The sequence below is a fragment of the Ciconia boyciana genome, chromosome 1 (assembly GCF_034638445.1).
Source record: "Ciconia boyciana chromosome 1, ASM3463844v1, whole genome shotgun sequence".
Lineage (NCBI taxonomy): Eukaryota > Metazoa > Chordata > Aves > Ciconiiformes > Ciconiidae > Ciconia > Ciconia boyciana.
In genome coordinates this window covers 76,436,440-76,461,151 of record NC_132934.1, presented here as the reverse complement: position 1 = coordinate 76,461,151, position 24,712 = coordinate 76,436,440, and the positions used below count along the sequence as shown (strand labels likewise).

General features: G+C 40.9%; 1 protein-coding gene across 3 annotated transcripts in view; it reads left to right on the top strand.

The window, feature by feature from the left end:
• Positions 1-24,712, top strand: part of ITPR2 (inositol 1,4,5-trisphosphate receptor type 2) — a 268,127-nt gene that overhangs the window by 202,119 nt on the left and 41,296 nt on the right. For all 3 annotated transcript variants that reach the window (XM_072875513.1, XM_072875504.1, XM_072875494.1), the window contains 3 exons: positions 16,169-16,276; positions 18,741-18,933; positions 21,768-21,893. In XM_072875513.1, coding sequence (XP_072731614.1) covers positions 16,169-16,276; positions 18,741-18,933; positions 21,768-21,893 — 427 coding nt within the window. The remainder of the gene's footprint in view (positions 1-16,168; positions 16,277-18,740; positions 18,934-21,767; positions 21,894-24,712) is intronic.

The window sequence follows — 24,712 nt, the reverse complement described above, 5'->3', positions numbered from 1 at the left end:
CTTTATTTCTTCATCCTCCTCCAGCCTGCCACGTGCCATAGCTGTGCTGCTTCCCCTGCACGGATGCCAGGCTGTCCAGACGCTGCTGCTCCTCACTTTTCCCATTCAACGTGTTATGAGCAGAGAGGCGAAGGGAGCGCCACCGAGAGAAAGCAGAACTGACTTATCCATGAGGAACTACCTTGAGCTGCAACCCCACTCTGCAGCCTGGCTTTGGGGTAGGGGCTCCTTTCAGACCTAGCTCTTCTACAGCTGCTTGTGGAGGAGTGACACAAACTGGTGCTTGAGGTCACATCCTGGAAAAATAAGCTTATTATTGCTAGATAGAGAGCATTCAGAGTTCTCTTGAAAATCCATGGAGAAGATTCTGTTTTCTTTGTCTTGTTCAAATGTCATGCTCAGAGCCAAGCCTTGAACTTGACATTGCTAATTTCTTACTGTAGTGTGGGATGAATGCCAGTGGTGTGTTATGGATAGTTCCATCAGCTCTTACACCTCTTCTTTTCCAGCCTCAGTCAAAAGAAATTGGTGTGGTATTTTTATTGCTGTCCTTTTAAAAGATCCTGTTAAAGCAGGCTACACTTTGTTTTGCAAAGCTAATAAGGCTGTCCACAAAGAGACTTCATCTTGATGTGATGTCTCTGTAGAGCTTACAAAAGCTGTTGACATAGTATCACAAAAAAGTTTAATACTTACTCGCCTCTTATGTGCAGAAGCATTAGTGCAGGCGAATCAAGTTTTTAAATAGCTACCCAAAAAAAAGAAATCATAAAAGCCTAAAGAAATCCTCTGGCTTTTCAGGTGAATGCTTGAGCTTGCTACCTGTTAGTTATAACAAACTATTTCAGTAGTCTGTAAACTAAAAAAAAGCTTTCTTGGAGTTAGTAGTATTTCTGTGAGGTTCATGACCTCTTTACATTTACTGTGAAGTAAGAGAAGGCACTGGTTATAACCACAGGCTCCTATAGTTTGCATGCATGTATATATGTGCTTCTGTTAATAGAAAATACTTTGGAGTGTTGCTCTGTGTTTTTCAGCTAGATGCAAACTGTCTAAATCAGGCATGAAGCCCAAGCTAATACGCTGCACCTTTCAGCAAGGGCTTTATTCATGAGGCTCAGAAGAACGTGAAATAACTACATAGCTTCTAGTCAGCTTGCAGCATGGGAAGAATGCACTTTCATCTGTCTGTAGAGCTGTGTAGACGTGTCCTTGATCTAGAAGGATGTGAGTGGGTAGGGAGTAGGGAAGCAAATTGTAATACTGTAACAAAATTTTCAAATTTTCAATGCCTTGTGACTTCCTCCATCTGGTTCCCAAAGCTGTTGCAGGAGTATAGAGGTACTGACTGAGCGTGTCACGCCTTTCATGATGCATGTTCTGAGGCTCTCAGACAAGCAAAATGTTTACTCAAATGCTCAATTTTAAGCATATGCTTAAATGCTTTGCTGGAGAGGGAATTGCATGATATCTTTGTAATCTCCAAGTAAATAGAAGAGGTTTTTATGAGGTTAACCTAGAAATTTATTTAAATCCCAATGGAATACCAAAACTACTTATATTTATATAATTTCCTGGTGGCAGCAAGGCTTAATGAAAAGTCATTTCCTCGACCCCATAAGGTTAGAAGAAATTAACACTGCTTGATATCCATGCAGGTATACAGCATAAACGAACACAAGCTTGAACCAGGCTGTCTTCTGACAGACTAACACAGTTGGAAGTGTTCTTCCATGGATAAGTTCTTAAAATAAACCGAGGGAAAAGAGACAGGATTTGCTGTGAATTGTAAGGTTCTTGTTGCAGGTACTACTAAGCATACTGTAGCAATTGGACATCATGAGTAAGTCATGCTCCTTCCTCTCTGGTGCTAATTTTAAATGAACTGAGCAAAATAAGTCATTCAGCCTTATATATTTGTTGATATATTAAATATATTAATAGCAGAATCAAGATTTATTTATCAAACTTGGCGAGCTTTATCAAACTAATGTCTTATTGCCATGTTTACTTCATGCAGTATATGGCATATTAGTGTACACACATGAAGAATATTTGCTAACTAGGCAACTAAACTGGTAATAATTGATGGCATGGATTTATAGTTTGGGAGTAGTGGTGCACTACAGGCTATTTTTTAAAAGTTACTATTTTTGACATTTGAAATAGGACTAGTTTGATAATGAGACTTGGATATGATACATTCATTAAGGAGAAACTAGAGTCAGTTTTTAAAAATTTAGCTATCCAAATATGTAAAATTCTAAGATACACAAAGCCTTTTGTTTCTGTGGGTTTCTGTTTAGCATGTCATTCTGTATCTTTCATCAGGTTTGATTACAGCAAAGGCTGGGACCAGCTTTGTTTTCCACATCAATGCTGTGCCTAGAACCATGTGGTTCTGGGACTCTTATATACTACAGCAGAACAAATAAATGACAATAATAATAGTCATTTCAGAAATATTTAAAGAATTAATCTTCCTTTTTATGGCTTCTGGAACAGTTAAAAGCTTTTGTTAATTTTGTTTCCCCCTCTCTTAAAGTAGGTGGTATTACTTGGTGTTACAGGTAAAGACACCAAGCCAGAAGCAGGTGTAGACAGCAAGTCATTACCTGTCATGGGAAGCAAATACAGCTTGCTTGATCCCCAGTGCTTTCCTTTAACTGCTACACTGGGTTTCCTCCTATGCTCACTCGATCCCAGCTACTTTACTAATGAGGAAAATTGGCATTTATCGGGTAGTACAGTTGAGAAGTGCATAATCACTAAGCACGTTAGTACTCCAAGAGTCTTTTAAAGAGATCATGCTAATGTATCTTTTTCAGATAAACTTTCCTGTGCTGCTAATATTATGGATTGCTAAGGCAAGAAGAGCTTTCATAAGATAATGGATACACGTGTGTGCATGTGTGTGAGGGATGTACTGTAAGGCTTAAGTTTTTTTTGCGGGTAGTTATTTTTGATGTTGTAGCTTGGAGAAGCTGCTAGCTTTCTTTCACTTAGCTGTATTTTAACGTTTAGGCAGATAAACTTAGACCTTGGTCCTCCTTTTCCCTTGTGTTTGTATGTGTGTGCATAAAACAAAATAAATTTATTGAAACATAAAGTAAATGTGAATTCTCGTATGCATCCATTTGTCTTGACCCGCAGGTAATTCAAGTCAGGACAAAGGATTCCACTGCAAGACCTTGCTTAAAATGATGGGAGCAAATCTTCCATGGTTTAATGTATGGGGAACATGAGAAGTAACACTGTGAATGTATGCCTCAAAATGTGAGATAGGATCACTGCATGTAACTTTTCCTTTAGTATGAGAATCCAAAGCTTTCGGAACTGGCTGGGTTGGCCCAGGCAGACAAAACAGTATTCTGTGTGAAGTAAGTGTGACTGTGGTCAGGGGTAAATCTGGGGTGAAATTTGACTGTTTAATCAGAAATGTTGATGAAGAAGGCAGAAATTAATTACTTAATACTGTGCATTAAGAAGCACCTTCTATAAGACACAGCAAAGAAACACCTGGAAGGCTATTTAGGATAGGGAACGGGTGGAACCAGTTACAACCCCCAGTAATCTGCAGTGGGCATTAACTGGCTGAAATCATAACATCATGATTATACCATGGAAAAGAGATGAGCAGAAGCCAGGTGGAGAAGTCTTGCAAGAACACCTTCACCCTTGATGGTGGTGTAACTGTTACTGGCCCATAACATTTGCCTAAAAGAGATCTCCCTGTCCTTATTGGAGCTGTGAGTTCCCAGAGCATTTTGCTCTAAAAGATAGGCTTATCCTCATCCAGTTGGGAAGCAGCTTTCAGCTCCAGCAAGGATCCTTCAGAAGAGCTGAGATCTGGGAACCACACTGGTTCAGTGAATTTTTAAGCTTGCTGGCCTCGTTCTGTCCATCCTCTGCCTCAGGTAGATGCTTTGCTCAAAAACGTAGCTGTGGCCCATTAGTCCCATAAGTGTCTGTCTTTATAAAACATTAGGTTGTGCCTAGGTTCTGCTGACAAAGATTTTAAGTTGATTCTGTTTCGTGAATGAAATGGCTTGGTTCATTTGAATTTTTATACGTGTCTGACTGGTACACTCTAAAAAAGAGGTGTCTTTAGTGTATGAGAATAGGATTTTGGAAAAAAGACCTGAATACAAAAAGGTCTGAGCTTGTCTGCTGTAAATTGATGTACTATACCAGAGTCACTGGTTATATTGAGTGAAAAAAGATTAGTCACATTTTGTGTAGCAATGACCATTTTCAAATTTTGCAGCTGATGTGGCAAGCAGCAATTGGCAGGTGGTGTTGGAGATTGTCTTCCCAAGTACCTGATGGCAAATGGAGAAAAATACTATACATACTTAAATAAACAGGACTGCCTTTTGAGGCCAGAAGATGATCAAATCTGTCCTTTAGGATAAACCTGTCTATCAGGATGAATAGCTGTGAGTTTGTGCAATAAGGATGCTCCCTTTCTGCAGGACAGGTAGAATTTTTTGAGCTAAAGGATGTCGGTTTTTTGCAAGGCTTTGCTGAGGTTTGCATTTTTGGGGGTTTTTTTTGTTTCTTTCTCCTTAACAGAGAAGCTCTTGCTGATAGCAGTGCCAAAACAAAGGGCTAATGGGGACCAGTCCCAGGAACCGTGACTGTCAGGGGACTCGTATCCTTGGCTGCCAGACCTGAAACTTCTCATAGAACTTTTATGCTCCACATGTTGTTTTGTAGTTATCATCCTGATGAGACGGGCTGTGGCATCAAAATGACACCGGCTAATTAAATGTCAGCAGAATCAGAAGCTGTTGCAAGGCTTTTACGCTTAGATTGCCAAGATTGAAACAGCAGCCAATGACGCACATCACCCTCCTTGCAGCTCATTAGGATGGTGTATAACTCTACCTTCAGCCAGCTACAGTATAGAGAGACAGTATGGAGTCTGCCACAGGGGCCTGACACTAATGAGCACCTGAAAGATTAAACAAATGTCTGTGGCTGCTGTTAGGTCTCAGGTTAAAACCTTGGCAACTTGTGCTTCGTTGTTAGGTCTCAGGTTAAAACCTTGGCAACTTGTCCTTCAATGTTTTCTTTTTCTCCCCTTCTCCTTGGAAGCATTCACCTCAGAATCCTGTCGTGACTTTGATAGGGATCCACGTGGGGACCTCTGTTTTCACTCTGGTGTCCTGTTGACTTAGGCTGCTAAGAGCTGCTAGGATTCAGGCTAGAGCTTTTCACTGTAGGCTGGCCACAAAGGTTTTAGCTTATTTTCATTTTTCTGGTTCTACTTCTCTACAGTAAGATCAAGTGTCTGTTATACATATATGTGTGTTTTATTATATGTAATATTAATGAGGGGTATATCCTGTTTGGCTGTGTGACTGTGCATTTCACTAGTGCACAGGTGGCGTTAATATTTCTGCTTTGTGGGTTTCTTCTTCTATCTTTAACTTCTGTAATCCTGTGTCCTCGTGTTTTGTGGTTTACAAGATTTTTTTGTCATTGGGAAATAATGTTGTATTGGTGTCGGGGCCCAAACGTTACACCAGAAGAAATACCCTTTCTTTGTCAAATGTCTGCATTGTGAAATCTTCACATTAGTCTGTGGTTTTACTCTGAAAATTGGCTATGGGACAATGACATACTGTTTAAGACATTCTCTGCTCTCAGGCTCTATTTGCGGTCCTGTATTAGTAATAAACATACTACCTTTTTATTGCTATCTGAAGCAGCACGGGCTGGGGAGAATGACTTTAGTTTCCTTTGGTTCTGTATCGCTAGCAGGGCAGTTACTTAGCTTCTCACTTTAAGAATGGGTCTTCATTTAGCCATATCTTTAGCTGGTCTACATGGGAATGCCTCCACTGAAAGTAGGCAAGCAATACTGATTTATACTAGTAGAGAACTTGACCTGTTGCCCTCAAACTGTACTCTTACCTTAGAGCTCCCTGCTTGCATTTGACACACACAGTCTTCATTAAGAGTGATGATATATGGGCGAAAAAGAGGACGGCTTGACTTAAAGCTTTTCGATGGAAATTGCATGGACGAGTGTTAAGTAGAATTAAAAATAATTTTACTTGTAAACTGAGTAAACTCAGTCCAGAAGCCATTGAGAGACTATAAATGTGGAACCACACAGTGCCATCTTTACAAAGTCACTCTTCAAAGTAGACTGCACTTTCATTTGCCCTCAACTGCAGTGTGTACATATTGTCTGCTCACAGATGTATGTAATGTAGCTAGCTACTTTGTTCAGATTGCAGCAAACTCCTCATATTAAGAAAGCTGAATTACACGAAGCTTTGAATTGTAATAGTCTACTGTAGGTGAAGGCTTGCTCTGGAGGCAGAGCTGGGGCTTTTCCATTAGAGGTGACCTTCAAATGAACCGAAATGCTCTTTTTCTTATACCTAAAGCACAATTAAAACATTTTACTCTAAGCTAGGAGGAACTTGCTTTGTTTGTTTGTTTTGAGGGGAAGTGAGGGTAACCTTGGAAATCTCATGAAAGTGAAGTCTGGTCTTACTTAATATTATCAGAGCAGTTCTAATAGGCCTCAGATATCTGCACTGTGAAATCCTACACCTTAATTAAAAACAGGGGGGGACGTCTTCTCTAACAAAGACATACTTTTTTATCCCTCTCAATTGTTCAGTAGTCATTGAAGTAATTACAGGTTAACAAAAATAAAGAGCATTAATCAGAATGTCAAAATATGTCTGTTCCTCACAGTTGCTCAATTTTAACTCTCATCTCCTCTGATGTCATAATTTAATTAGGTATCTCAGTCATCATAGAGTTTTCCAGAATAGACAAGATCTGAATTTGTAATCTACAAATAGGCAGAGCTACCTCAGTTGCCATCTTCTTTATTTCACTTATTTAACACAGCATAGAAAACTAGAAATGGGGTCCACCTTGCACTTTTTCTGAGGCAGCTTTAAGAGTTACTGATTAAAAGTGTCCAGCTGTGAAATTTAGTTTTTACAGCTGATTATGCTTTTCTGCACCAAAAGTGAGGTGATCAGTTACTTATGACCACCAGTAGTTTTATAGGAGTAAAACACCTTCAGACCTGCGCACGGATAAGCATCTAATCAACCTGAGGTTAAAGAAATGGTTTCTCTGCCATTATGTATGGGCAAGGATTTTCAGAATTCCTTTTATGAATGATCTGTGGTAGCCTTAAATGAACTTGGTCTTTCCAGCCTTTTCTTTCTATGAGTCTGTCTGCAGAGCACCATTTAGCTACTACTTGGTTGGGTAAAGCAGCATCATTCGTGAATGTCTGATGAGGAGAAATATGACATTTTTACCCTTTTGCTCTCCCACCGGGAACTGTTACTTCATAGGTGCCAGGTGAAAGTGCTCTCCTGAGGACAGTAGCCATAATACAGAGTTGGAAAGAACAACTCACCATTCTACTTTCTCTTCTCTCTGTTCCTATGCCCCTAAATTTTTTTTTTTTTAAGATATTTTGCTCTGCTAATTGGAGGGTGAGGCAAACATTCAACAGCATGATTGAAAAATCTGGAAAATCTCACCACTGTAACTATTTGAAGGGAGACATCTCTCAGTTCCTGTCCATCTCCACACTTGATAACTGCCCTGTTTTGTACCCCACAATGTATATACATCAGACCCCTGCAGAGATTAGGAAATGCATGTCTTTTGTGAATTTGACAGATTGCAGCTTCAGCTGTTTACTTGCTACTTTAGTTTCATACGCTTTTGACTCTGAATGACCAAGTTATGGCTTTCTGTGTGTTGTGGAAATACCTGTTGAAGAGGTGGGATGCTAACAGGATTGGCTATGAACAGACTTTTTACTTTGCTATTGCTGTAACAGCTAAGAGGACCATAATGGCCATACTCAAGTGCTTGAATCATGGAGGCCATGATACCAAGTTGCAGCTGAGGACTTAAGCCTCTTTAATGTGCTTCATTGAAGATTGGTAGATGGCTTATCCCACCCTCTACAAGTGCAGTGTATGTACAGTGGCCATCTTCCAAGCCATACCTGCATGTAGCAGAGCTGGTGGTTATATCATAGATTGGGTTGGTGAACTGCATCCAGCTTAAGTGGTCACAGTGTGCAAGAGACACCATGGCACTGTACTGCAAATGGATGAAATGAGACTTAAGGGTGGGAAAAAATGAGGAGGGAGCCAGCGATGCGAGTCTCACACTTCAGGTCAGAGACTGAGCTGTTTTCCATGTGGTTTGGGTAGACCTTGGAGAAGAAGATGAGCCCATTCTGGAAGTATCAGCACATAGTTACTTTCTGCTGTACTCTTGGTGCCAGAGGAAGCGAGGTTGACTGCTAGTCAATGTCTTCTAGTCTTATGGCTTACAGAAGGAAATATGTCCATACTTAAGACTTAAAGACTTAGAACTGTGGTTCCCTTCACCACATTGCCCCCAAAATAAGTCATAAGCAGTTCCTCCTTTTGTTTGTGCTAGCCTTCCTTTTCTTAGAAGCCACATATTAGACAGCAGTAGATAGCTATTTTGCAGAGAATCACTGTTCTGAGTAAGAAGAGAAGGCTAGAAAGTAAAGTGCTTGATAGCAAAAGGATTTTGAGAGTTCCTGAAAAGGGTATGCCATTCACAGCTCTCTTATCTCAGGTTTATGTATATATTTTATATGTATATAAAGTGTTGGTGGCTTTTAGAGGTGAACAGTTCTCTTACTGTGTGGATTTGGGATCTATATGCTTGCTGGTCTGTTGCTGGTTTTGGTCATTCTCAGACTGGGTCTGTACAATGTTGGTGAGCATGCCAGTAAGGTCTTATTTTGGGCACAATGTTTATCTGCCTTTCATAGAAGTTGCATGTGGCTGGGATCTTCTTCCTTGTTATGCTGTGAAGGAGACTAGTTGCAGTAACTCTGCTCTCTTTTTCTTCCTTTTCCATTGAACTTTCTTGTTATCTTCCCGTAATCATATCTGACATTTCCGTCATCTCCTTATGTCCTTCTATGCTGCACTCTCCAAAATTTTGCTTACAGTAGTCACAGGAAGCAGTCTACAAGTGCAGTACTGTCATCCTGTTGGAACACTCTGGATTGCGTACTGCTGTCCACATCCTATGTTCAGTATGGTCAGTGCACACCAAAAACCAAATGTGACCAATGTATGCATTGAGATGGTTTGGCTCATGTAGGCACAGCTGCCCATGACAGTTTACAAGTAGCCTGCAGAGATGTTTCACACCCACCCCTCTCAAATTAATTTTGTTTTGCAACACATTTTATCTGACCTGAACTTTCCCCACACATAGACTTTATTTTTCACAAGTAAGCTTCTCCTGCGAAAGAAATTACAAAGAAGACAAATGGAAGTAAAGCTCATTGAAATATTAGCAAGTCATTTTGTCTTCTACTGGCTTTCGTCAGGGCTAAAAGAACAGCAAAACCACAGCAAAAATAGCAATAAAATTACTATGGGGGCTGCAAACATAATAGTGATAGAGATCACTTAACTGTGGTGGTTTCTCTTATGTGATAATGTTGAGGTGTTTTATTTCTCCCTTTCCTGTGAGGTGGATCACTATTATCCACAATTTGTAGTGCGCACCACATGGAAGCTGGGGAGGAGAGGTGATGTCTCAGAGGTTACATGAGGCCATGGAAGACCCAGCAACAGAATCCAAAGCGTCTGGACCACCCAGGGCCCTGCTCATGTACCACAAGCCATCAGGGGAAGATTAACTCTAAACCCTTTTGGTTGCTCTGTACAGTATAATCATCTAAATGAAATCAATGAATACTTGATTTGAGAGTCTCCCATTGCTCCATCCCTGCTGTTCCTAATGTTTGTTAACAGATTGCTTTGTGGTAGAGTGCAAAGGTGCCGCTCTATAAAACTGTAATGACTTCTGGAAAGGAAGTTGCCCTGTGTATTGCAGAAAGCACCATTCAGTTTTGATTGGAACATGGGGAGTTGAGAAGTTATTACTGTTAGTACAGCCAGTTGGAATAAAAATTTCTGCTCAGTTATGGTTAAGATGACATTTCCTTTTTCCTTGCTTTCTCTCTCTCCTTGTTTACTGCTAGAATAGGAGCGTTCTCATTTGCCCTGGGCAGAGAGCTGGCATGTGGTAAGGTCCTGGCACGCCAAGGAAGAGGATCTCATTTTCTGTCTCCTGTCCTCTTCTGTCTCACCCACCCTGTTTGCTACTCCCTTGACTTTCTCTTTGCTGTTGTTTCTCGGTCCTTGGGGTTTTTCTTGTCAGTCCCCAGGCAGCTTTTTTATCCTTTCTTGCTCTCTAAGCAGAAAATGAAGTGTTTGGTGAGATGACTGGGGTTTCCCCTTGTGAGGAGGTTTGGTGGTGCCAGAATCTCACACTGCCTGGCTCCAGAAGCCAAGAGACTGAAGGGGAAAAAAGAGGAAGAGATTGTGGCTGTAAATGAGCCCCAGCTGCATGAGTCTGTTTGCACAGCAAGGTGAAACTAATCTGAACAGGTGCAATTATTCTGCTGTTGCTGCAAGTTATTTTTTGTCTCGTTTCTCCCTGGTGAAAGACCACTGGCCTTTGGGCTGGCAACCCACACTGCAGTACCTCTGGTTACTGACAGGGTAGAGATGAAGGTAATTTACAGCAGATCTATCAGATGTCACGTGTTGGACATCAGGTCTGTGCAAACAGCTCTTGCCTCACTTTTGCCAAGGTCTGTAGTTCATGAACTTCCAGGACTGTGTAGTGGCCTCCCTCTGCCCTGACACGCTAGACGGGGCTGACTGGCACACCAGAGGGTTGGCTAGTGACCTGCAGCTGGGGCATGGGGTAATGGCAGAGAGGGCACTGTACAGCGCTACAGCTTGCAAGCACACCAGACATCCAGTTCCCCTCCCCAAAACGAGCCCCAGTCCCCAGCACACTCCCGACTGCTGCCTAACGCAGTGCCCTTCCCCTGTCAGCTGTGCCTGTGTGCCAGGTATCTCCCCCATCAGATAACAGCCTTACTGCTGCCTTACAGCTGTGAGAAGAAACTCGAGAGAATTGGTGACAAGGATAATAATTTTTTAAATAATTCTGTTTCTATTTTTTTATGTTTGTAATACTTCTTAATAGCAATACTATAAACGTAAAGTGTTTCAAGGCACAGAAACTATTTGTGTCTTTATTTGTGCTTCTCGGCCAGTTATCCAGAGCTTATAGTAATAATCTGTAGGCCTTTTCTAGAAAATCAGTTTAGCATGACATAACACTTTGGCAGTGAACTGACTCTTCTGTGAAAACCCTGGTTGCTTACAGTACACTAAGCCTCACCCATTTATATCCCTTTATACCATTCTAGTCATAAAAAGTCACCTTTACCCCCCAGGTCTGGCAGTCTCAAAATGCTAGAGAGTGAAATAGATCTCACAGAATTTGGGGGTCTTCAGCCTGCTGTTTCTAGCTCGTATTTCTTGGATTCCTGTCCTTTTTTGGGCCTGAAGCAAAGCCTGGTGAAATCGGCAGGAGTTTCGACAACTGTCTCGGCTATGTACTGGGTTAGACCTCCCACCTCCAATGAGGACTGGGCTACAGAGGAGACCCTTGCAGTTTACAAAGTACAACCAGGGACTGACACGTTCTTGTAAAAATACAGAAGGGTTCTGTGTTTTACAGAGATAATGAAAAGTGGAGAATTATTTTCTCTTTTCCCAGCAATTTTTCCACATGCACACACATATGTACATACGTATTTTGGCAAACCAATCTAGTATCCCAAGTCAATGAGTTATTGACAGGCTGATGACATGAATGTTCACAGCTTTAAATCACTTTTTCTTTGAGAACACTTAAATAACTGCATTTTTGTTCAAGGAAATCTTGACTTTAAAACAAAAAGCCTGCAGGAAATCCATATATTGTTAATTGTAAAAGGTGGGTCTGCTGCGGTTTTCCATGCTGCTGATCATATATGGAATCCCAGATGACCAGCAGATCTGATTTTATAATCACGTTGTGTGAGGAGTTTAGACTGAGTATTACTTATAATTCTGTCACTTATCTCTACTGTTTCTTTATTAATGTCTTCAGTGTTCTTCCTCTGTCCTCAATCTTTCATGTTTTGTACTGATGCTTTATTTTTTTGTGTGTTTTCCAAATTTTTGAAGTAAAAGTCTTTCAAGATGAACAACAGTCCTTCCTTGGGAACTGACTGAAAGCCAAATGATCTTTATTCATATAGCTATTGCCCTACACATCCCCTCTTTGGAAGTCACTGTTCCATTGTATGCTGTTGCTTCCTCATCCCTACAGGCCTTCATGAGTAGTAGAATACAGTGTTGACATTTACAGTATTGTCACTGGCATGGTTGATGGGTGAGTGAATGACTGAGAGAGTTTTCTCCTCAGAGGTGATGGGCTCTCTGCAAATTCAGGCTCCAGTGATGGTTATTTTTTGTATCAGTTATGCTTGCTGTGCATTTTCGAGTTTTGCTTTGCAAACGTAAATGGGGCTGTTCTTTTCATTATAGTTGCTATTGTCATGCCCATCCGATGTCTTGCCCTTCAGCTGCCCCAAAAGATTTGTGCAGCAATTCAGAAATAACACTTAACTACATCACAGGAGTTAAATATGAAAAAATGTCATTCAGAGCTTGCACAGCCTTTACATCCCAGTCACAGACTGTCACCTAGGGTGTATTATCAGCTTGGATAAGTTTTCCATATTTTAGGTTCACAGTTTGTCACTACATTGTTGTTTTCATTGCTATGTCTTTGATCTCACAAAAAGCTCTGCACTGGTCAAGGAGTCTGTTGACACAGTCCCCTTTGCGCGCGTGGGCCTTTGAGCTCATTACAGGGTGAAGGAAGGATCATGAAAGCAGAGCTTCAGAAAACATAGTAGTTGCCAAATAACATAGCGTTTCGAAAGCTGTTCTGTGTCTTACTGTGGGCCTCTGCTTCAGATCTGAGCTTTCACAGATTGCTGTCCACACCACTCTTTCATGTACATAGCTGTGACAATACAGAAATATTAGCAGTACTTATTATTGTGGCAATGTAGAGGAATCCATCCCACACAGGAACTGCAATACAAGCAGAAAATAGATAGACCCTTTGCCCTTGAGGTTACTGTCTGAAGGTCTAGACTAAAGGAGGTAAGTGGATACAGAGAGATGGGGAAGCAGAGAGAAATGAAGTTATGAGCGCTGATTGCCTAGCACTATTGCTGACACCTTTAGGTAGATTTCCCTTCTGAAATCTGCCATAGTTCCTCCAGCTTGGTCAGCAATCCCTGGTTGTTTCCCATGTGTCTTTGCTGGCAACCGAGGTGCTAGCACAGAAGATCCTGGCCTGTTCTTCAGATTCTTTTGTCTAGTGCTGGTGTCGGGAAGCCCCAGCTGTGTGGTGCTAGGCTCTGTACACGCATCAGCACAAGACAGTCACTGCCTGAAAGCACAGTCTAATAAAGTATAATGAAGATCACTGAATACACACTGTTTTAAAGTATGTGGCTGCTGTTCATGTGAAACTTGATAGTGAAATATGCACTGCATCAGTGCCATCTCAAATCACCAGCAGTCTGTTAACACACTGTGCTAGTCAGTCCCATTACAGCACAAGAGGGCTGACATGGTTTTCCCTTCTAGTCTGTGTGGTAAGGGAACTTCTGTTACTGATATTTAGTGAGAGATACCTTTACAGTAAAAGTTATGGACAGTTAAAAGCATATCAGGAAGCAATATCTTGAGATTTCATATGGTTTACAAATGGCATTTCCAATTCCATCTACAAATTCAAGTATGTTTATAGAAAGTTTTTTGTGGTACTAATGGAAATTTCTGAATCTATACATGTCCCTTTCTCCAAACTGGCATAATTTTAATATGAGAAGAACTATCTATACATCCTTGACTTGTCATTTATTAGAAAACTCAAAATCTTAATGGTTGACATTGGAGAAAAAAGGGTCAAGATACAAGCAAAGTTCCTCTATATTACAGAAGAAAAAAAAGGGGAATATATTTGTTTCTGGTTATGCTAATTCATCACTCCAAGCAGGGGGTGACTGCATTCTGTCTAGGCAGTTCTTCGTATCTTAAAAAAGAGATACAGCCAAAGTAAAGGGCATTTGGAGATGGACAAGGAAAATAATTGAGTCACAGAGAGTCTTCTGTTTGAGGAGGGATGGGAAAGATAGGGATTGTTTTAATTTAAAGAAGAGGCAAATAAGAGAGGATGTGGCAGTAGTGTGCAGAATGATGAATGATACAGAGAAGGTGAATTGGGTGCTCTTGCTTGCCCTTTCGTAAGTACAGAAGCAGGGGGACATTCAATAAAGATGAAAGTCAAAAATAGTAACACTGTTTAAAGGGAATTTTTAAACAGTAACTACCTTGTTTCCACAAGCTCATCTTGTTTCTCCATGATGCTAGAGCATGTATTGAGGGAGATGCAAGAGACCTCTAGAAAATGAGTTCAGGTTGTCTTGCTAAGCAGATGGTGTGGGCATACTGCAAAGACTACTGACTGGATCAGGTTATATGGCTTGTGTGAGGGAGAAGAACTAGTCAGGTAGTCTTTAAGAACCTTTTTAGTCTTAAAAATAGGTGGAAGTTGCATACGATGTTAATACGTGTAATGAGACTATCCATACATTTGCCAGATAGAGTAAAAAAGTAACTATTCAAAGCAGAAATCTATTATTGATGGAAAGAATATTGCTCTGCAGTTGACCCCCATGTGATTTTTTGCATGTCCCCCTGAATATCTGCTCGTGACCCTTTTATAAAAAGCTGATGTTCTGCCACATTGGCTCTACTGTCAGGGCCAAGCAGACTGCTGTCCATGAGGAAGTTGTAGGAAGTACATTTATTCTTCCTGAATATTCCTTTCTGGTATTCTCTTGCTTTTGGATATTCTATTTATTATTAATCTTTAATTAATAAGTTTGTATCAAGACCCAGAATAAAATTTATTCTGATCAGTAGATTCTAGGGAACTTCAATAAATAGAGTAAATTGTATATGTATCTCTCCCCCCCGTTCTTAGCTAAAAAGGAGATGGTGAGACATGCAAATAGCTTATAAAGGAGTGAGATCACTTTCTGGTTAGATTATTACAATTATCTGTTTAGATCCATTGTTCCTTTTAGACTTGATCCCTGACACTCTTTTTGTAGATTTGCAATTATTTTATAATTCCTCACCATACTGTGTTATTTCATGTAGTACAATGCTAATCCACCTGTGGTGATCATCACTTCAAAGCCTAGTTCCTGTGGTCATTTTGAGTGCTGTGCCTGCCTTGTTTCTAATGTCTGTGTCTAGTCCATTGTGGTAATGTCGGTGTAGTGATTACGACCTGGATCACGTCCGCAAGATAGCCTTTCCTTTCCTGCCTCAGTTTCCCCCACCTTAAAATAGGTGAAACACCTCAGAGTTTCGGGATGAAAACCCACTCACTATGATACAGGGAAAATTGCATTTTCAGTAGTGTTTCCTCATGCCTTGTAATTAGGTCTTTGTTTCTCACTGACCTAAGGGACATCATGAATGCATTTGCTGACATTCTCAGTATTAAACTTTGTGCAGCTATTGAGCATTTAAAATATTTACTATTCAGGAAGAACAGATGTATTTTATCAATCATGTAAAGTATATAATTTGTAAAAGTTTGTAGGAGATACATCTTTGCGTGTTTGTGTGTGTGTACATATGTGCTATGTATATAAACTGTACAGTTAACAATGTATTTGCCTGCCACTGCAGTCTAGCTGCCTCTGAAATAGTTATGGACGTTATCTTGGCAGCCCTGAAATACCAACCTACAACACGGTGAAGAACAGTTTAGCCATTTGAAATCGCAGCAAAAATTTAATTGTAAATGTAATTACTTAGTCAGAAGCATGCAAATTTTATGTCTAAACTTAAGCAAAAAGAAGCATTCGGTCTAATTTTTTTGCATTTGTCAGAAGCCCTCCAAAAACCATCTAGGCTGCAGGCTAAGCTGCCTGTCATAAATCTCAGCCGAAGACTTGCTGCTGACTTTTTAAGACTAAATTATTTCTATTGTTCTCAAGTAATTACATTTTTGTTGTTATCTGTGGAAAGAGCCCCACTGGGTTGAGCATGTAAGTATATGGGGGTGGGGGGAAGGAGGATTTGTGTTAGTTAAGTGGAGATGATAAAGCTGAAAACATAGCAGCAGGACATAAATCAGACTTTTTTTCTTTTTCTAGTTGGCTCGTCACAATAAAACATTGCAACAGATGCTGAAGCCAGGGTCAGATCCAGATGAAGGAGATGAAGCCTTGAGGTATTATGCCAATCATACAGCACAGATAGAGGTAAAGAATTACTCACTAGAAGATTGAATATGAGACAAGTTTGCATCTTGTGCATGGTGTATCACCTCTTCTTAAGCTTCTGAACAGCAAAGCTTATTCAGATGGTGTAGATTATTTATGAGAAGGAGAAGGTTGAATAATATGCTTTAGGCTATGGGAGAAAGGAATGCACCTGTGTTAAAAGTGGCTCCAAATAATCATTTTACAGTAGCTTTCCTGTGTGTTACCAAACATGTTTTGTTAGGGACATAATGACTGTGGATAGAAGCTGTGTCATGAAGTCAAGAATAATCTTGTATGGTACATCACTCAAATAAATAATCGTGAATTTCAAAGCCAGTGATGCTAACTGATCAAATTAAAAGTCTGGCTGCAGTACAAAGAGGTTTTGAAGTGGTGTAGATATTCAGTATGGCTTTTGTTTAAAAGACCAAGGCTTGGCCTGGTTCATCAGTTCTGTTCTCTGTTTTAAACTTTACCCCTGCCATGGATTGGATTTAGATCAAGATCCACAGAGGTATTTAGGTTCTTAACTCTTATATCGGTTCCTGTGCTGTTATAGATTTCATGGGATTATAGGCATCAAGATAAGAGTTAGGCACTGTAGTTTCTCTAGCCCTTAGTGACTTCGTAAGGAGAAGAATTTCTATGGTACAAAGGCAGCTGCTGCGAGAGACTGCAGGAAGAAGAGGCATCTGGCTCTCTCTTGGAAATGCTGTATCAAGTCCAAAATTGGCCGAGTATGAAAACTGCACAGTATGGTTGCACGCAGGCCCAGCCTGAATCTAAGCCAATAATTTTACCTTCAGTGGGCTCCCAGGCTCCATCAACATTGGACCTGAGCTTGTGTGCATAGGGAGCAGTCTAATGCAAGTGCCTCAGGTCCGTATTGTCCTGGCTGCCATCAAGACAGGCCATGGCTGGGTCCTTCTCTGTTTCCCACCATCCTTTTTGCCTGATATTGATCCCACCACAGGATAGATGGAAGCTCCACGGCTGTGGTTGTCCGGAGCGCAACTCAGTGCTCCTCTTAACATATTTTAATACTTTGAGTGCTCCTGAGGTATCTCTTAGCAATAATCATCCAAGTTATCTGGGTAGGTTGTAAATTTAGGCTTTAAACAAGCACTGTGGTCTGCTTTTATGTGGCCAATAGCTTCTTTCCAGTGTAGTTTCTGAAATCTCCTAAAACCTCATGGCTACAAAGCCTGTTCCTCGAGCAGATATGGAGGCTTCTCTTCTCAGGGAGGCTTTTTAAATGTCATTCTGCAGAGCAGCACATGCAGCCTACCTCTTCATTTGAGTCCCTGACAGAATTGAAGGTGTGCTGTCAGCTTCCTTCACTCGCCCTACCAGGTTAGCTGCTAGTCACATACTCCCATTGCACAACTGCTGGCCTGAGACACAACTATTTACTTAGGACATTTCAAAATAGCCTGTTCAAATTTCATGTAGTGCACATGCCCATGGGCAGACACAAGCATAGTTATCCTTCATCTCTAACGCAAATGTGCTTGGATAATTTACTCTTAAATATGACTGAAGACAGGTGGTTTTTTAGTATGTTCACATAATACACATGAATTAACAGAGAGAAAGGAGGGTTCTTGAATGCAGGATTGTGACTGGAAAAATGAAACTCAACCCAGCATTGCTGCTACATCAAATGGATGTTTGCTGGTCTTTCACTGAAAGCAGTCCTAGACCTGTTTGGCATTTCAGATATAGCTCCTCTATGTCAGGGTATCTCATTTGTTTGATTTGAAAGTCAAATAGAGGGTGGTTCTTCACTGGTGGCTGTACAGAGACATGGGTCTAAGAGTCAAGATGAGTTTTCTACCCATTTCTCTATTATTAGTAATGCAGAGTCTGTGATCAGAATGGGCAAGCAATTTTGATGACAGTATAGTGAGATGGAATAAAATCTAGCTCACTCAATGATAACTTGGTAGGTCCTGAAATATAAACAACGCAAAACCTTGGTTTTTGCCAAGTAAGCAGATAAAGACTGACAAGATATGGGTGCTGTCTGAGTAACAAGGTGCTATTTTTGTATGTTCACCTTCATAACTTAATCTTATCATAGAAATAGACTCAAGGTGAGAAAAGAATTTTGTAATCCGAGCAGAAAGCCCCTGAACTTCTGCACTGTTTACTGGGAGAGATTTGTTTCAATTTATTGCAAAATTGAAGCATTCTGAATTAGAACATTTTTTATATTTGGGGGAATTTTGGACCTAGGTTTTGCTCAAGACATATATTTGCCACATTATTTTCAGACAGACTTTTGAAGATAGAAAAGCAGTTTTATTTTGTTTTAGGATTGATTGGTTCAACTTCATTGTAATGTTCAAATAATTTATGCCCTAATTTATAAATAAAAGGGGAGCTGTGAACAAGAAAAGATATCACAAAATGGTTGGAAAGTCACTGATCCTGGAAAAAATGTGCATTTTATTTATAGATAGTTCGCCACGATAGAACAATGGAACAAATCGTCTTCCCTGTCCCCAATATTTGTGAATTCCTCACTCGGGAATCCAAAAGTCGGGTATTCAATACGACAGAGAGAGATGAACAAGGGAGCAAAGTCAATGACTTTTTCCAACAGACAGAGGATCTGTACAACGAGATGAAATGGCAAAAGAAAATTAGGAGTAAGTATTGCAATTTCAAAAATTAGCTTAATTGTGCTAAAACCCTGCTTTTAAGCCTTCAAATTTTGCATTTTAATAACACATCTTTCTCTGTTCACTCCGGTACTGCAACAGGCAAAACTGTTCAGGGCTTGAGAGTGTAGGTCAGCAGAGTGTAAGTCAGCTGAAACATTTGCATGCCACCATAAAAGAGGCATAATATGGAGCAGTTAGTAATATAAGTAATGTGTTCAAGATTATATTTTGGACTCCAAAAGTTAAATTGAGGGATGGATGAACTGGGTGTAGTTCCACTAAACTCAATAGAGTTGCCCCTAATTAAGCCAAGGCCCCTAATATTTAACAAAAACATGTGTAGCTGCATATTTGAGGTTTGCAGATTCCAAAACGATCATTAAAAAACTTGTAAATGTCAGTCACTTAAAAACATCTCTCACCAGAACCTCAGCTGCTTGAAATCTGCCTGACTCCCATGGAGTCAGTTCCCCTTTGCCAGTTCGCATCAGTCTTGCTTGACTGGGCTGCAGTATGTCCCAGTCTGTTAGCCCATACTGGTATATGTCCCGTGGTAGTGGGAGAGGCATATGCACCACCTTAAGCTGCTTGCAGGTCTGACAGGCACGGTCAAGGTCATGGGGGAGAGATCAAAGCAGGAACCCAAAGAGGAGGTGCAGTGAAGCCCAGCCAGTTACCCTGAGTTTCTTGTTTAGTTCACTGGTGGGCATTACAGCTGCTGGCCCTTGCCAGGAATGGGGCTGCTGCCACTGCTGATGTCCTGGGGACAGGAAGCTCCTACCAGTTCAGCCCCACTGTCAACTCTGCCCTTTGCTTTTGGAGCAGAGAATTGAGGCGGCAAACTTACTAGGCATCTACAGTATCCTTGAGGGATAAGGAAGAAAGTTGTATTTTATATATGTATATGTTTAAAAATACACGAGAGTGATCACTTCATTCACTGCTAACACGTAGATGCTGTTGAGGTGGCACACATCAGCTGCTCACAGCAGCATTATGCAATTGATTAGGAAGGAAGTAAAGAATAGCATCTACGGTCAGAGCAGCAGGGAGTTTGGATAGTCAAAGCAATATGATTTAATGTAGCATCCTTAATGTGATGGAAACAGGAACATTGGTTGCAGTTTTTATAAATGTCAGTTCCCGGGCTATAATTTTCAGAGGCAGGAGTAAGTTTTCAGTGTGAATCCTGTCGGCCCAGGTCCACTTCCCTTGGTGGCACTGTAAGAACTTGTCTGTACTGACAAACTGACCAGAAGAGAAGTTGAAAAATAAATGATTCCAGAATAACTCCCTATCTGCACAGTCTGTTTGGGAATAAAAGTCACTGTATTGTAGAAGAATTACTCTAGTAACAAAATCATATCTATGGTTTTTGCTTAAGAAACACAAATAAAAGAGCCCAACCCTACACTTACATAGACCAGACCTGCCTAATGCTATAAGCAAAGAAAATTGGTTTATTTTTATTCAGAACAGAAATTCCTCAATTCCTTTCGTCAGTGGAATGGCCCACAAGTCTCCATGTGTTTTTTTAATTTGAAAAGATAATACAGGTTGAGGCTCAGTTCATCCTTTAGCCAAGTGTCTGTTAGTGTGCAGTCTGCATTGCTTAAATTGACACATGTCATTTGCAGTGGCTCCAAATGCTTAAATCTCAGCAGCCAACAGCATAAGGTTATCACAATGAAATCTCAATATTTACCTAATCACAATTAAAGTCTATTTAGACTAAAGCCTGAGACAGTCATATGCAGCTGAAGGAGCCTACTGTTTATAAAAAGTTAGCTGGGTGCAGGCAAGTCAAGAATATGCTCCACATACTTGCAGGAGGCTCTCAGTACATTAAAATCTAATTAATAGGAATACATCATCTTCAAATAAATCTCTCTGGCTAGAAATTTTTTCACACTATTGCACATAGAATCTTGTTTTAAATGTTCATTTAAACGTATTGTAGTGCAGTCATATATATGAAGTGCTTTCCTGGGTCTTAGTACCCTCTGATCTTGTTCCTAGTCTTTTTGCTGAATCGTTTATGTGACTCTGGACACAAAATCTTAACCCTGTTTTGCCCTATTTCCCTTTTTAGTCTTTTCTAACTAGGTTATAGGTTCTTTAGGATATAGAACTGTATTTCTGTGTATTTGTACAGCACTTCACATACGGAGATCTTGGCTTCATTTGAGTCCTTTTAAGCAGGAGTACAGAGCTATTTGTCAGCAGGTAACCTTGGATGTCTGAGGATCATGCAGGAAGTAGTCAGCTTTCATAGAACCAAATCCCAGTCAGACCAAATTTTACATGTTCCCCGAAGTCAATCAGGATGTATTTAGTTTGACAGAGGTGAGGAAAATACTGCCGTTCTGCAACCTTGCCTATTCCATTGTTCTTTGAATAATGTCATCAATGTACTTGGTCCAAATGGGTCATCTGGATGACCCGTTCTGGGTCTTCTAGTTGACTGGCATGCAGAGTGCTAAAATCTATTTGTTTGCTTGATTTTGTGGCTCCATGCACAGAGGCTACAGTTTCAGAGGCCGGTGAAAAGACTCCTTCGCAAAAGATCCAGTCCTAAAATCTTAGCAGAAGCAAAACTCTGATATATAATAAACTGTATTGGGATCTTTGGATTAAAAGCCCTGCTTGAAACTATGTTTTATGGCAAACCTATGTTTAATGTTTGTCTGTTTTAGTTAATTTTAAAGATCTGCATATTTTCTTCATTAATCTGTATTTTTTAATTCCCTTGAGGCCGTTACTGATTGAGTTCCTGCTTGCTTTCATTTCATTGATTGCTGCTCTTCTCCCGTTTCTAGATAATCCACCCCTGTTTTGGTTCTCCCGACACATCTCTCTCTGGGGGAGCATTTCCTTCAACCTTGCTGTATTCATCAATTTAGCAGTTGCTCTGTTCTACCCGTTTGGAGATGATGGAGATGAAGGCAAGTGGAGTTTGGTTTTATTTTCCCTTTTAATTTTAGATGCTTTCAATTCTAAGGTAACAGTTTATATAAAATTGCATCTTCAGGTATGCTCATATCTGCAGAAGCCATTTAGTATCTTCTAAGTAGGTACCAGATGTTGTCTGAAATGTGGTAGTTGATCTTCTGTGTGTCACATGTCCCGTGCAATGTGAAGTAAAATGGACAGAACATAGCTGCTAAGCTGAAGATTATCTAGATGATCTGAGCTAATTCTTTTTTTTTTTTTTCTTTTTTATATTGCCATATTGCAGTGTACTCCTGCACACATTCAGTTACAGCTTCTGAGCTAAGGAAGTATTCCTGGCAGCAGAGGGATGGAGATTTCTTAAAATTGACCATTTTGAATGACTTGCAGTCTTAAAAAAATACAGAATGGAATTATTTGAAAACTAGCTTGTTGAGTTTTGACTATTTTGTTTGTTGGGTTAAAAGGACATAATTGTTGCAGAGGATAAATGCATTATATAAAAATATGCTTAAAATCTATGATTCTGTCTCTGCTTCATCACATGTCACAGGAAATACAGCAAATAATAAATGTAATTAAATAAATGCAGCAGACTAGCGGGAGGCCTCTTTGAATCCAAACCAAGCTTAATTGGGATAAAGAAGACTAAATAGTTCAGAATACTGGTAATGGGAGTAGAGCCATTCACCTCTGGGTCTTTGATTCGTGTCCAGTCCAGTCAGTAATGTGACTGAAAGTCACTTCTGCCTGATGGCATGTGAACTGGGCTGGTGGAAGCAGTCCAGCTTCTAGTAGATACATGTGCTTTTCACAAACACCAGAGTTAGCAGCAGCAAACATTCCTGTTGGCTGGCTAAACAGAAAGGCAGCAGATTAAAGTATCTTGGCATGGAGACCACGTTGCCCTTTCACCCTGCGAGGTGGTCTCCGCAGGTCATGGCACGGACATCTCCGCAGCCTTGCATAGCAAAGTTTGCAGGGCTGTGCCCTGTAAAAGGGAAACGTTTGTACTTAGTGCTTTCCTGTTTGTAAACTGAAGAGTCCCTCGGAGTGCACACACATTACAGCCCATGCAGGATGAGAGGAAAAATAGAGAGTTAAAAATAAACCTTTTAAGCTACTAAATTTTAGCTAATCTATACTCACAGAAATCCTCTGGTCTGCAATCAGTAGGTATTAATACTTACTTTGAACTGCAGATTTATATAGTATTAGTTTAAGTGGCCCCAGTAATCCAGTGGTTTCAGTGATAGTGCGTTTCAGGATTGCAGTTCCTAGTGCTTGTAAAAGCAAAAGCGATTCCTGAGCAATAAACAATAGGTGTGGCCAAATGGGATTAGCAGGTCATGAGGCAGCCTCCTTACTTCCAGCCTCCCTCTCCACCAAAACCTGATCTCACAGCCGGAGTTTGTCTCCCGTTTTTCCCCTTTAGCTCGTGTAAATCCCCCCATACTCAGATGTCTGAGGTGCCTGGGCTGATCTAATCATCCCAAGAAGGCTGCCTTTCAGTAGATTTCTGCAGTTCTTACATCATATGACGTAAGCGAAATTGTGCTCCAGATGAGGACTCCTTGCCTCCGGCATGCATGTCTGCACATGTTACCGGTGTGGGTCCTGCGACGCGAAATTGTTTGACCTGCAGTAGGGAAGAAGGAAAAATGATTTGTTAAAGAAACACTGAGTGCTTTGGCCTCACCTTTCAGATCCACGTGGAAGTGATTTTTTAGGATCCATTAAAAGTTTCCAAATCTTGTTGGCGAAGAAACTGACAGAGCCGACCTTGAACCTCCTGCCAATTATATAAACACTCCTGAACTTTGGAAAAAGTTCGGATGCCATCTGAATGTTGAGGCTGGGGCCCCATCTCATTGTTTTCTAATCCCACTGATGCTGCTCAGCTGTGTATGTGTTGCCAAAGAGATAGCATGATTTCCATTGTGAGTCTAGCTGAATTTTCTATTCCCTTCTCCCCCCGTCACTGACCTCTCAGTTCATCTGATAACAATAGAAGTCAGTGTACAAGTGTGACAGTGCTCCGAGATCTGAATGTGCTTTTTATATCACAGCAACGTGGTGTGTTTCCAGGGCTTTAAGCAGAGGAGAGAGGGAAAATTAGGGGCATCACTCAAAACTCCGGGAGAGCCTGGAGCCAGCATCTTGCAGAGCGGCAAAGAGACTGACTCCGAAGGCAGCGGCTCACATGCCTGTGGGAGCTCAGCAAGACCCAGGACCCGCTGCCTCCCCAGGAGCAAGGCACAGCTATTCAGCTGCTCTCGGCAATGCAGATGCTGCCTGTTCCTGTCGAAGTCCTCGTGGCTGCCTCCCGCTGCGGCAAGTGCCTTGCTCCCGTGCAGAGGCGGAGGCTCCCGCTGAACGCCCGCAGCCGTTCAGAAGAAAGCTGCTTTTCTAAAACCAGGGCGCTTCCGCGCTGTTGGGGATCGAAACGTGACACTGCAGCGTGGTGCCACTTGCTGCGCCACCCCGAGGACCGGCTATTTCTGTAGCTGAGCAATCATGGAATTAGACTGGAGGAGCCCTAATGATCCCTGCAGAAGGGAGCTGATTAGTAGCTCGCTCCAGGAGAAGGGTAAACTGTTTCATCTCTGAGCACTCCTCGGATTTTAATGGAAATTTCATTAGCTGCCCTTATTATTACCTGTGCAAAAGTCAACAATACTATGATAATAATAGTTCTTGCTGCAATTAGGGCAAGTTGTGGTCAGCAGCTGTGGTGCATGAATCATGCTTTTCGTTAGCTATATTGGCAAACGAATTGATCTTTTGGATCTGTTTCTTGGTGAAAAATGGA